General features: G+C 32.5%; 1 protein-coding gene across 1 annotated transcript; it reads left to right on the top strand.

Moving 5' to 3' along the window:
* Positions 1-10,546: 10,546 nt before the first annotated feature.
* Positions 10,547-11,428, top strand: LOC110699414. The gene is made up of 3 exons (XM_021876931.1): positions 10,547-10,705; positions 10,805-11,005; positions 11,101-11,428. Exons 1-3 carry the CDS (start codon positions 10,672-10,674, stop codon positions 11,358-11,360), a joined length of 495 nt encoding a protein of 164 aa, XP_021732623.1. The 5' UTR covers positions 10,547-10,671; the 3' UTR covers positions 11,361-11,428.
* Positions 11,429-12,882: the final 1,454 nt, after the last annotated feature.

Below are 12,882 nucleotides of genomic sequence, written 5' to 3'. Positions count from 1 at the left end.
TGAGGGGGAAGGAGACAAGAAAGAGGAAAATCGTGAGGAAAATAAAAATGCAATTGGAGAGAAAGAACCAGAGAAGGATTGTGAAGAAGAGGTAGAAGAAGTTAAGAGTGATGGGGTAGTAGAGAGTGCAAATGAGGAGGAGGAAGAGGATGATCAAGAGAATGAGAAGGAGGAAGAGGATGCTCAGGAGGCATTACTGCAAGAGTTACTTCAGGAAGTTGGGGGTTCTGTCAAACACACCCCTATACCAGGCAGACGAAGGAGGAGTGTCAGACTTGCTTCATCCAAACCCAAACCCCTGCATTCTGAGCTTGTCATTGTTGAGTTGGATGAAGAATCAACTAAAGTTTCTGAAGGAACTTCCACCCAAGTTCCTCCGGGCCCCTCCTCTTCTGTTCCAGAGGGAACTCCATCACCACCTCAAATTCCATCCCCTGCTCACCACACCATACCTTCTCCCCTTGCTTCCCAGCCTTGTACTTCTGGTTTCGGATTCAGCGCTTTTAGCTCTGGTCCAAGTCTCTTGCAAATCCAGGAGGAACTTCAGCATTTGTCCACTACACTTACACAGAGTATAACTACCCTTACCTCTAAAGTGGATCACTTGGCTACTACAGTTGAGGGGCTACAAACTCAGATGATTTCTCTGGAAAATAAAATCAATGCTCATATGGACTCCTCATCCCAGGAAGTCAAAGCTACGGTGAAGGAACAGTGCTACAAGACCATTCTCAAGGCAATCAAAGATGTTCCTTTACCATGAAGCTCCTACCACTTCCACTCTCTGCCAAACATACCTACCCCACTGTCTCTTGTGATTTATGAACAATGTTCTTCTGTTCAGTTTTTCTTTTGTTAATTTTGGATCTTTTTTGGTTTGTTTTATAGATTTTGTTTTGATTCGGTTTGAAATCAATTGGCTTGATTTGTTTTTTAATTTGATATTCTCATTCTGGTTGCATATGAACTGTGTGCGCATGCTTAATCGTTCATGAATTCAGATTTACTACTCCCTCCGTAGTTTAGTACTATATATAGCATGCTCTTTCTATCATTTTGATAATGTCAAAAGGGGGAAGAGAAGAACAAACTCAGAAAGCTGGACTCAAACCGATTCCTCTTCAAGTCTTCATCGTTTAAGCAAAGGTATAAATCTCATAATTTATTAATTTGTAGAATGATGCAGACTTCTTAATACTTAGTTTATTTTTTTTTTGTTTTGTTTATATAATTAGTTTACTGTTAATAGTTCCGAAATTTGCCTGGATGATTATTTTGTTTTAACCGAGTTTGTTTTTGTTTGTCATCATCAAAAAGGGGGAATATTGTTGAATTGACTACCTTATATTTTGATGATTGACTTACGTAAAACAAACTCCGACTAATGATGTTTAAAAGAGTCTTGGTTAAGCAGAAGATTCAGGTTTGAAGTAATATGTTCCGGAGTAGGAACAACAAAGTTTGGAAGACTTGATGATGAATGCAAGCTTTCAAGATGTCCTCATATCTCTATATACTTAGTTACTCAGTGTATGAACTTAAGAAACAAAAGTGTTGGAAGGAACTAAGAAGAAACATGAAGTTCCTGAAGGAACCTGAAGTTCCTGAAGGAACTTGACGATTGACGGATGACTCAGAAAAGTTTTTAATAGTTTTCAAAATCCTTAATTTAAGGAAGAGATAAAATCAGTTTGAAAATATTGGGATAAAATCAGTTGAAAAGATTTATTTTATAAATAAATAAAATCTAAATAATTCTTTAATTTAAAAGATAAATTTATTTTAAATTAATTAATTGTTTAAATATCTTTTTAATAAATAAATATTTATCTTTTTAATAAATGTTCTTTTAAACTGATTTTTGACTTGGTAAAATTCTGTTTGCTTAAAAACAGGATGCACGTTGGATTTGGGAGTCAAGTTAGTGAAATCATGGTTCTCAACTTCCTCCACTTACATCCCAACTTCCCAGTATAGGTGAACGTGGGATTGAGGGGGAAGTAGGAACATGATGGAAGCTTGGATAATCTCCCTATAAAAACAGATCAACGTTAAGTTTTGAAAGTGTGGAAAAACAATCTTAAGTATTCTGAGCATAGAGTTTCAAAGTGTTTAAAAGAGAAGTTCCTTCCATCCTTAGTCTCTTAAGTTCTTTAGAAAATACTTGTAATCATTGTGTAATTGGGTTTGGGTTGTGAGAGTTGTAAAGTGTGAGATTTGAGAGAGTTGTTTACACTGTACAAGTGATTCGGAGTAGAATCACAAAGTGTGAGAAACTGTGATTGAGGGATCACAGTTGGGTAACTTGAGTTCCTCACGGAACTTGAGTCTAGGCAACGTATTAGTGATTGTAAATCATTTTTACATAGTGAATTTATTCATTGCCTATCTCAGTGTCTTTTCTCTTAGTAGTAGATTTAATTCCGCAAAATTTACCATAGTCTACATACACTACAATTCACCCCCCCTCTTGTAGTATACATTGTTCTATCAGTTAATCATGTTGATTCTTGATTATTTATTAATTAATCTTGTTGTTCGCATGATTAGTAAGTAATTCCCCCATTAAGGGGATGGTTGTGGTGTAGTTGGATCTTGAGCATGTTCTAGGGTTTGGAATTTGATTTATTTGTGATTAAAGTCTTTATATGCTTGATATTCTTTGATCTTCTTGCAAGTCAACATTGTTGGTTGATTAAAGGTGAATCTTGGCTAAGAAGGAACGGATGTTGACTTAGCTAGGGTTCATTATTATCGATTGTTATTTAATAGTACCTCCTAGTATATGTTTCTAATGTGGAAACATAGGGGCTATGTTAGGAGAAGCCAATTGACCTCGGAAGGCGGCTAGATTGGATCCTTTACTTCGATATTGAGCATGTTTAGTTCCTAATTAATTCAATTTCTATGCCTTTGTTTATGTTCAAGTGAATGCTATACCTAAACCATTTCTCTTAGTGTTTTATTTATTGTTTTAGCATCTTTAGACTTTAGTTTATTTATCTCCTATTCCGGACTAGCTTAATTGTTGATAACATTTGGTGGTGTTTATTAGTTCCCTGTGGTTCGACCCCTATACTTTCCTTATACTCGTATTAGGTTTGTTTAGGTTGTATAAATTGTATTTGATCTAGGGATAGACAATTGACGACGCATTTATTCCCTTGTCAAATTGGCGCCGTTGCCGGGGAACGGCTTCCGTTACCATCGTGTTATCTTATTGAGACTAGTCCATTGTGTATAATTTTCTTTTGGTTTATTTTTTTCTTGCTTTTGTTTTTGTTTGTGTATAATTCTTGAGCTTTCTTGTTTGGTTGCTTGTTGTTTGTCTTCATTGAGTCATGGATCAATTTGTCCAAAATGAGATGTCTTGTTCCTATTTGCCTCAATTTGAATATGAACCCTTTTGGGTCTACTTTAATAAGGTTGAAAACTTCTCTAATTTCAATGGTTGTTCCTTATGGGAGGCTTGTGAAGTTATTTATTGGGGTTTGAATGATTATACTAGAGGGGTGATTGAAAACATGTGTAATGGTCAATTTCGAGCCAAATCTTTGGATGAGGCTTGGGATTTCTATATGTGGTTTGCCAAGGATAGTTATGAGCAAGAGAATAATGCTAACTCTTGTGATTTTTCTATCTCTTGCATGCACGATAATGATGATTCCTATGCTCCCCATGATGCAAATCCCTCCCCCTTGTGTGCTATTTATGATGAGATGCGTCCCAATGTTGATAATATTCATGCTTTTTCTCAATGTTCTTCAAATTTATGTATGGACACTACTAAAAAACTAGCCTAGTGCAACATTTTTTATGCAACACTTTTTACATATATTGCATTATGACTAGCTTTATATTATGTGCAACGCTTAATTTTAAAATGTTGCATTTTACTCCTTGTTGCAACATTTTTTGTTAGTGTTGCATTAAAGTGCAACACTTTTTTCTAATTTAATTTTTTTTAATTGTAACTAGGTTTGATCTATGTAGAGCCAAAATTTCTTTAAGGCGGTTCTTTTACCAAAAATGAAAAATTGGGAGCGTATTTAGGCGGCTCTTTAGCAAAAATGAAACTTGGGCGGGCATTTCAAAGTTACGTGGCAATTGTACAGCTCCCCATCAAATTTGTTTTCTGAAAACATCCTTTCTCTCTCCTAGTCTCTTACTCTAAATTCTAAAGACACACTTTCTCACTCTCTTCTCCATTTTCCTACTACTTTTCTGAAGTAAAAAGCTAAGAATTCACTGTACTCAAGCAAGGTTTTTGCTAATTTACTAGTAAATCATATATTCATCGTGCCATTGGGTTTCTGTGCTGCTAGTAGCCTCTTCCTCACCGGCGTTTAGGCTAGGGTTGTTTATTGCTCTTTTTATTCGCTGGGTAGCTGTGATTCTATTTTAAGTTCCCAGATTTTGTATATATGATTGGGTGGGTAATTATAGATTTATCTATTGTTTGGGCTAATTGGTTCTCAATTTTCTTAATGGGGGAAATTGAGGGGTAATCGAACACTAATTGTGTTAGTCAAGTACAAAATTAAATTGGTACTTAATTTATAGCGTTTATAAATAAGGATATTCACTGCATAATTTTTAGCATTCTAATTTATCTCATCTACTGTAAATCTTGTGGAATGTATGTAAGATCTAGTTATATGTGGTAATTAGCTTTGAGGTCTTCCACTTTTTTTATGACCCATTAATTTTCTGCCTAATTGGTTTAGTTTCAATGTCTCAAAAGTTATTGTAGTTTATACAGAGTAATATCTTTTAAGATGTAATCATTTCCCAAGCTTTGACATTTATTTTTCTAATTAATAATCACAGATCTAGTTTGACATGTAGCAGGTTCTTAATTTTATCTTTGCAGTATAATAGTTGATGATGATTTTTATAATGGGCTTTTTATAATGATAATTGATACTAAATTTCTAGTTTATTGTGGTTTATAAGAAAATCTATACTTTTTTTCAACATTTTAGGCTCTGACCATTATCATGTCGCTGAAATTACTTTTGCTAATGTAGACAACTGAGAAACTCTAATCCCATTCATAAATTTGTTATTTTTACATTACTATATGAAAAATTAAGAAGTAGATTTTTTAAAATTAGCTTTTATGCTTGAAAAAGTGTCTGTTTTGCTATCCATGACTTTTATATACAATTAGCAAAAGCATACTCTAATTCTATGTTATCTAATAATTTCTATGTTAGCCTACTTATTTTTTTATAATTATATATCAAGTGATGCATTATTATACACTTCTTCTATATCTTTTTACTTGTAACACACCTTTTAGAGACACAGTTTTAAGAAATGATTAGTGAAACAAGTGATTTTATCAGTATAATTTTAACACGAGAATAAGAGTAGGGTAAGCTATCATGTGTTAAAAATTATTTTGAATAATGTAGGTCAAAACAATGTGTAAAAGTCAACTTTGTGAGTATTTCGGAATAAATGGAATATTTTAATTATTTAATCAATTACTACTTGTAACATACAAGGATGTAGCTAAATGTGAGGAAATCTTGATGCAATTTCCAATAATATATGTTATGTTTCGATTCTTATTGTATTTTATTTTCTTTATCATTTTTTTTGGTGTAAATCCGATAATACTAGTAATAATCGAACAGGTTAAATGTAACTTTTAGTCAATGTGGGATCACTATTATCATAATTAATTAAGTTGAATATATTAGTAGTTATGGTGAAATTAAACATGTATACAAGGATAAGAGATATTAGGTAAATTGATAGTTTGATACGAAAATGTAGGTGTAAGGGAATAAAGACTACTACTACAATTATAGTACAATGATGTCTATATTGGATTCTTATAACTTTAATTTGGTGGTGTTTGATTGGTTTGTTATTTTTCTTCCAATGTCAGGGAAGTTGCATACAAGACAAAAGAGCTCAAAAAGGTTGCTTTTGAAGGTTTATTTGATCAACTGCTACAATCCTACAAGAATATTATTGCTCATTAATTCAAGTAAGAGTGAATTACATCTCAATCTCAATTTTTATGTTTAGTTTTAATTCTTTCTATGGTGTTGTGTTACTTTTATTTTAATTTTCAATCTACAATGTAGATTTAATTTTTTAAAAAACTTAAGCATTGCTAATTTGTCTATTACATGTGTATGAGTTGTTTGATTAAAAATTTTAGACTATTTTGAAAGATTTCATGTGCATTCATGAATTGTCTATAATAATATACTTATTATCTGAACATAAGAATTTTAAGTAATATGTGCATCATTTTATCATTTGTTGAGTAATATGTGATGCAATTAAATATAATTTTGGTGAGCCAAAAATTTATGATAGTTCTATTATTCATTAATTACAGAACAATATTGAATTATGGGGGAAGATATAGGTTAGATGTATATAGCTAGAAGATTGCCTGAGTCTGAAAATGGAGTGATTAATTTTCTTAATGCATCATTTTTAAGGCAGCTCGAGGGAGTCAAATTAGATTTCCATGTAAGAGGTGTAAAAACCGTTATTGTTATCGTAGAAATGAAGTGTTTGATCACTTGAAAGTCGAGGGCTTTGTTGATAACTACTATGTTTGGACTTTTCATGGGAAGGAGCCACTGCCAAATAAACCCAATAATGTTTCAAATGAAAACGACTCAGGCATGCATGACAATTTTAATTTTAATGAATTCTTGCATGATCATTTTGGAGAAACTATAAATGACACAAATAGAGTACAAGAAGGACCAAACAAGGATGCTCAAAAAATTTATAAATTAGTAGAGGAAGGCAGGCAAGAGTTGTTTCCTGGGTGTAAGACTTTTTCTAAGTTGTCTTCCATAATCAGGCTTCTTCTCTACAAGTCCCTACATGGGCTTAGTAATGTGGCAATTGATGACCCTATTAAATTTTTTAAAGAGTTCATACCAAAGGCTAAACTTCCTGCAAACTTTAATGGAGCAAAAAGTATTGTGAGAGATTTGGGGCTCGATTATGAAAAAATATATGCATGTCCCAACGATTGTATGTTGTACTGGAAAGAGCATGAAAATGATGAAGAATGTTATGTATGCCATGCCTCTAAGTGGAAAAAAGAAGACGAACACCATGAAAATGGGAGCATAAATCCTTCTAAGAAAAAATCTCGAATTCCAGCCAAGGTCTTATGGCACTTTCCATTGAAACCTAGGCTTCAAAGACTATATATGTGTTTAGATACGGCTAAAAACATGAGATGGCATTTTGAAGGGCGTCTTAAAGATGGAGATCTGCGACATCCTGATGATGGATTGTCATGGAAGCAATTTGATGAAAATTATCCTCATTTTGCAAAAGAGCATAGAAATATCAGGTTAGGTTTTGCTAGTAACGGATTCAATCCTTTTCGAACGATTAGTATTTCACATAGTACATGGCCAGTGGTTCTTATTAATTATAATTTGCCACCTTAGATGTTTATGAAGCAAGAGTACCTAATGTTGTCCTTGTTAATTCCTGGTCCAGAATCTCCAAGCAATAACATTGATGTATATATGCAGCCCTTAATCGAGGAGCTCAAAGATTTGTGGAATGATGGAATTCAGACATATGATAAACCTACAAATCAAACATTTCAAATGCATGCTGCCTTGATGTGGACTATAAGTGATTTTCGAGGTACTCTATGCTATCAGGGTGGAAAACTAAGGGAAAATATGCATGTCCTTGTTGTAATCATTAAACTTCCCATTATTCCTTAAAAAATAGTAAGAAATTATGTGATATGGACACTCGAAGATTTTTAGATGAAAAGGGATCGAGGTGTAAAGGGAATTGTATGATTTTGTAAACTCATTTGGGAAAACCCAAAAAAAGAGAAATGATCCGGACTTTCATTGGAAGAAAAGGCCAATTTTATTTGATTTGCCTTATTGGCAGCATAATTTATGTCCTCACAATCTCGATGTGATGCATATAGAGAAAAATATTTTTGATAATGTGATTGGGACTTTGTTGGATATTAAGGGGAAGTCTAAGGATCATGTAAAAGGTAGATTTGATCTTTTAGAGTTAGAATTTAAGAAAGGATTGCATCCTCAACTTTCAACTGATGGGAAGCATGTTTTATATAAAAAAGCATGTTTTTCTATGTCTTCTAAGGAAAAATATATTTTCTGTCAAGCCTTAAAGCTAGAAAAGCTACCCTATGGTTGTGCATCTAATATAGCTCGTTGTGTGCGATCTTCTGAAAGAAAAGTCAGTGGTTATAAAAGTCATGACGCACACATCATATTACACTATCTGCTTCAAGTTGCTGCCAGAAGATCATTACCTAAGCACGTAGCTATTCGTCTTATCATATTGGGTGCTTTTTTCGCAATTTATGTAGCAAGGTTATAAAATTTAAAGACCTTCAGCAGTTGCATAATGAAATAGTTGAAACAATTTGTGATTTTGAGAGGATTTTTGTACCATCATTTTTTGACATTATGGTGCATCTCCCTGTCCACTTAGTAGATCAAATCAAACTTGGTGGTCCAGTGCATGGGCGAATTATGTACTTCATACAGAGATTTTTAAAAAGATTGAAGTCATATGTTCGTAATCGAAGCCATCCAGAGGGGTCTATTGCAAAAGGATATTGGTTAGATGAATGTTTGGTATTTCTTTCACGATATATGGAAGATGGAGTAAAGACCAGATTGCATAAATTTCCAAATGACTCCGATGTTCAGTTAAATAATGTTGATTTAGATGTTCAAATTTTTAGTAATGAGGGTCATCTGATCCATTAGGTGGGAAAAAACGAAGGATAGGCAAGTTGTTCACTTTAGATGCTCAATCTATTGAACAAGCACATCGATTTGTGCTTTTTAATTCAGACAATGAAGATGTTAAGGAGTATATCCAGTGAGTTATTGTCCTTAATTAAGCAATCTGATAATATTTTTATCATAAATATAATGCTTGTTTTTAACTAAAAAAAGTTCTTTTGTTTTTTTAATACATTAATTATGCAGTGAACATGAAGTCTATATCAATTGTCAATCAAGAAAAAGCAAATGAGCTCAGGCACAAAACCATAGCAATGAATTTGCCAAGTGGTTAAAAGACAAAGTACTAACTAGTAATGTCCCTGATCATATATTTTGGTTGGTTAAAGGTCCTAGTGCTACAACAAGAAGATATACAGGGTATTATGCTAATGGGTATAGATTTTACACCAAATCACGTGATTCTAGATGCAAGACTGAAAATAGTGGTGTTAATTTGACAGCATTTACTCCTAGCTTTGCAAGTACTAGGGACAAAAATCCAATCATGGGAAATGTTCTTTACTGTGGTTCCATATTAGAAATAATTCAGCTAAATTATTGGTCAAAGTTTCATGTTGTTTTGTTTCGATGTGCGTGGTATCAGGTTAAAAAAGATGATTATGGACTTCTTTGTGTGAACATGAATAAGTTTTGTTCGATGGATGATTCTTTTTTTATACCTTCTCAAGTGCATCAATTTTGGTATGCTCCAGACCCTATAAAACATGGGTTAAATTATGTGATGAATGCAATCCCGAGAGATTTTTTTGATCACGAGGGAAATGGTATTGATGCTGAATATTCATATTGGAGTGAGCCTTGTGAAAACAGTCTTGCTTGTTAAGAAAAATCCGAAGATGAAAATAATAATTTGTCAAGGGAGGATTTAGCAACCACAGTGGTGAATGCAAAAGCAACTTTAGATGATCTTGATGATTTAGGTGAGGAAATTCATGATGATTCAGATTACGATGACACATTATGGGATTGGATGCGAGCCGAAGATGACGATGAGGATGTTAATGAGTAGTATACCATGTTTATTCATTTAATTATAAATATATATGTATATATATTTGTTTTTCTAGAAGGTAAGGACATTATATTCTTAGTATTCAACTTGAAAATTTCAATGTTGAGGTTTACGTGGTTTTTTTTAATTTATTTAACTACTGTCATTTGACTTGAATGGCTAAAGTTAGCACATTATAGATTAAAACTTAATATAAATTATTATTATATTGAATTTGGTTACTTGTACAGATTTGGAATGGGAAGAATAAGAGAGGAGCACTCCATAGAGACAAATATGAACCCATACAAAAGAAGTAGAATGTTAAGAGTTCAAGAAAATAAAGCAAGACTGATGCAATTCGGAATAAAGGATATTATCAAGTCATTGACAAGTTTAGTGGATAACAGAAATAAAAAAAAAGGAAAAAAAGAGCAGAGTCCTTTCATAATGAGGAAGATGAAGACAAATCCTTGATTTAGATTTGATTGGTGAAGAATGCCAAGAAGAAGAAAGTGCAACAAGAGTTGCAACTCCTAAAAAGGTGGGAAGAAGTTTTTATAAAGTTACTAAATTGTATTTTTATTGTATGTTTTAATTTTATTTAGAATACAATTACTAGTGACTTATGTCCAGTTATCTTATCAAGTCAGTAAGGGAAAAGTTCAACTTCACCAGTATTTGCCACCTATGATGATGAAGAAATATGCAACATTGAACAAACAACAAAAATGAGGGGGTCGTGGTAGGAACAAAGCCCCTAGCGTAGAAGAATTGATTTTGAAGAACAAGCATTCAAAAATTCAATTTCATGAAGAACTCTCACAAGAGAATTCAACACAGAAGGATTTTAGTACACATCAGCAAATGTTAGGCAATGTAAATCAATTATTGAATTCAGGTAAAAAATTTTGTCTAGAGTTTTATTATTATTTTGTAAGTGTAAACTTAGCATAACTCATTGGGTTCATTTTTTCCATGGCTTAAACTGAGTAAAAAGTTGGTGTGAATGAGAGTGATAGAGATGGCCATGTAATTGGAGTTGAAAGTGAAACGGAACAAGAAATGGAAGGTGAATGTGAAACTGAAGGAAGTGACAACCTTGAAGATAACAATGATGATTGTCCCGACAGCTTATCTCGATCTAGAGTTAACATAAATGAAGCTGACAATAGCATAACAGAATATCGTGTCCTGAATAGTAAGTTACAATCAAAAGGTTAATTTCTTTTAATAATTGTCATATAATTTATTGCAAATTTAACTTTTATATTCTATGAACTATTATAAATATAGGTACTACAGAAGTGAACAAAAGAGGACCTACTATGATGCATAAAGTGCACATGCGACCATTTGAAAATCGTGAAGCAATTATTTTGAATGAGTTTGGGCAGCCTATTGGACCAGTTACACCTGAAAAAGATACACCAGGCGAATTTTCTCGATTTTTAGGTACAATTGCTCGTGATTATGGTTATGTGCCATTAATATATAACTCTTGGCATTATGTGTCCAACAAAGAAAAGATGTGGGAGTATGTTTTGGTAAGTTAATTGATATGGGTTAATGCACACTAATAATATTTACTAAACTAAAATTATCAAATTCATATCTAATTTTTTGAAAGTTTTTCAGACAAAGTACATTGTTCTAGAAGAAAGTAAAGATTGGGTGTTAAAAACCATGGGTGCTGCATGGAGAATACACAAGTGTCGATTCAAGAAAAAATACTTGTATAAGGATAAGGACAACAAAACCAAATGGAATAATCGACCTAAACGTGTTCCAGATGATGATTTCAAACTTCTGTTAGTTTTGTGGAACAAAAAAAAGAGCAGGTAGCTATTTTATAAAGCTAAGTAGTTTACATCACAAATAACATAATCCTTGCAAGTAATACTTTGCTTTCAAACTATATACAGGAACTCTCTTCTTCTAATCAAATGCGATGCAAGTCTCAAAAGAATATGCATAATGCATGCTCAAAAAGTTTTGCTAGGATTCGAGAAGAAATGGTAGAATATGTTTCACCTCAGTTGTTGTCTTTTTTAATAATCTAAGTTTTATTGTTAAAAGTTAGTTTATTCATTGTAACTTATTAAACATAACCTTAGCTCAACTATTTGAGCGCACTCGAAAGAGAGATGAAAACAAAACATATGCTGATACGTATGAAGATACAACAAAAAAATTGTAAGTGTAGTTGTTTTAAATTTATTACTTATACATTTATGCATTAAAATTTATTGTATAACTAACAACAAGTATATTTATGTTATTATTATATAACTATATAGGATGCTATGAAGAACTATAACCCCTTGAAAATGAAAGTGGCATTAAGGATGCTTATTTAGCTGTTATGGGCAAGGAATATGTTGGGCGTCGACGACTTTATGGTAAAGGGGTTAGCAATAAAGTTTTGAATAATACTTCACCTTCTGTGGCATCATATGTTGTGCCAGGTGAGGTTATAGATTCTTTAAGGGCTGAAGTTATTGAAATAGAAAAATTGCAGCTAGTTGATATGAGAAAGAAGCTTGAAAAAGAGTATGAGAAACGGAAGACAGAGCTTGAAGCAAAGCATGCAAAGAAAATGGAAGAGTTTGGAAAACAGAAGGAGACAATGGTTGATGAAATTCTAGAGAAGCTCATGTCAAAACAACAACCAAGTGTTGTTAAACAATTTCTAACCTAATGGTTCAATATAAAAGGCATGTATCTGGTTGTCTAATGCCCTTTTTCACATATTTTGTACTTTTTACATAAAAAAAAAAGAAAAAAACCTTGTATAAATCAATAATAAGAGGAAAATATATACAGTCCCTTATTTTAAAGTATTTAACTATATCAAATTAAATTAAGTCTTAGAAATTCAAGTTTTGTATACAATTAATGCACATATTAGCTAGAAATAATAATGAATGTTAATAAAGTATTAGATCATTAAATGCTTACAAAAAAAAAGTATTAGATCATTAAATATTATATTTGATTATAATGTTGTTATTAGGTGCTTCTGTGAAATACTTGCCTTCAAGTGTTACTTATGTTTCTAATTATTCTTAAATTATG

This window comes from Chenopodium quinoa, unplaced genomic scaffold (genome assembly GCF_001683475.1).
Source record: "Chenopodium quinoa cultivar QQ74 unplaced genomic scaffold, ASM168347v1, whole genome shotgun sequence".
Classification (NCBI taxonomy): Eukaryota; Viridiplantae; Streptophyta; class Magnoliopsida; order Caryophyllales; family Amaranthaceae; genus Chenopodium; species Chenopodium quinoa.
This window is presented reverse-complemented; position numbering and strand designations above follow the sequence as displayed.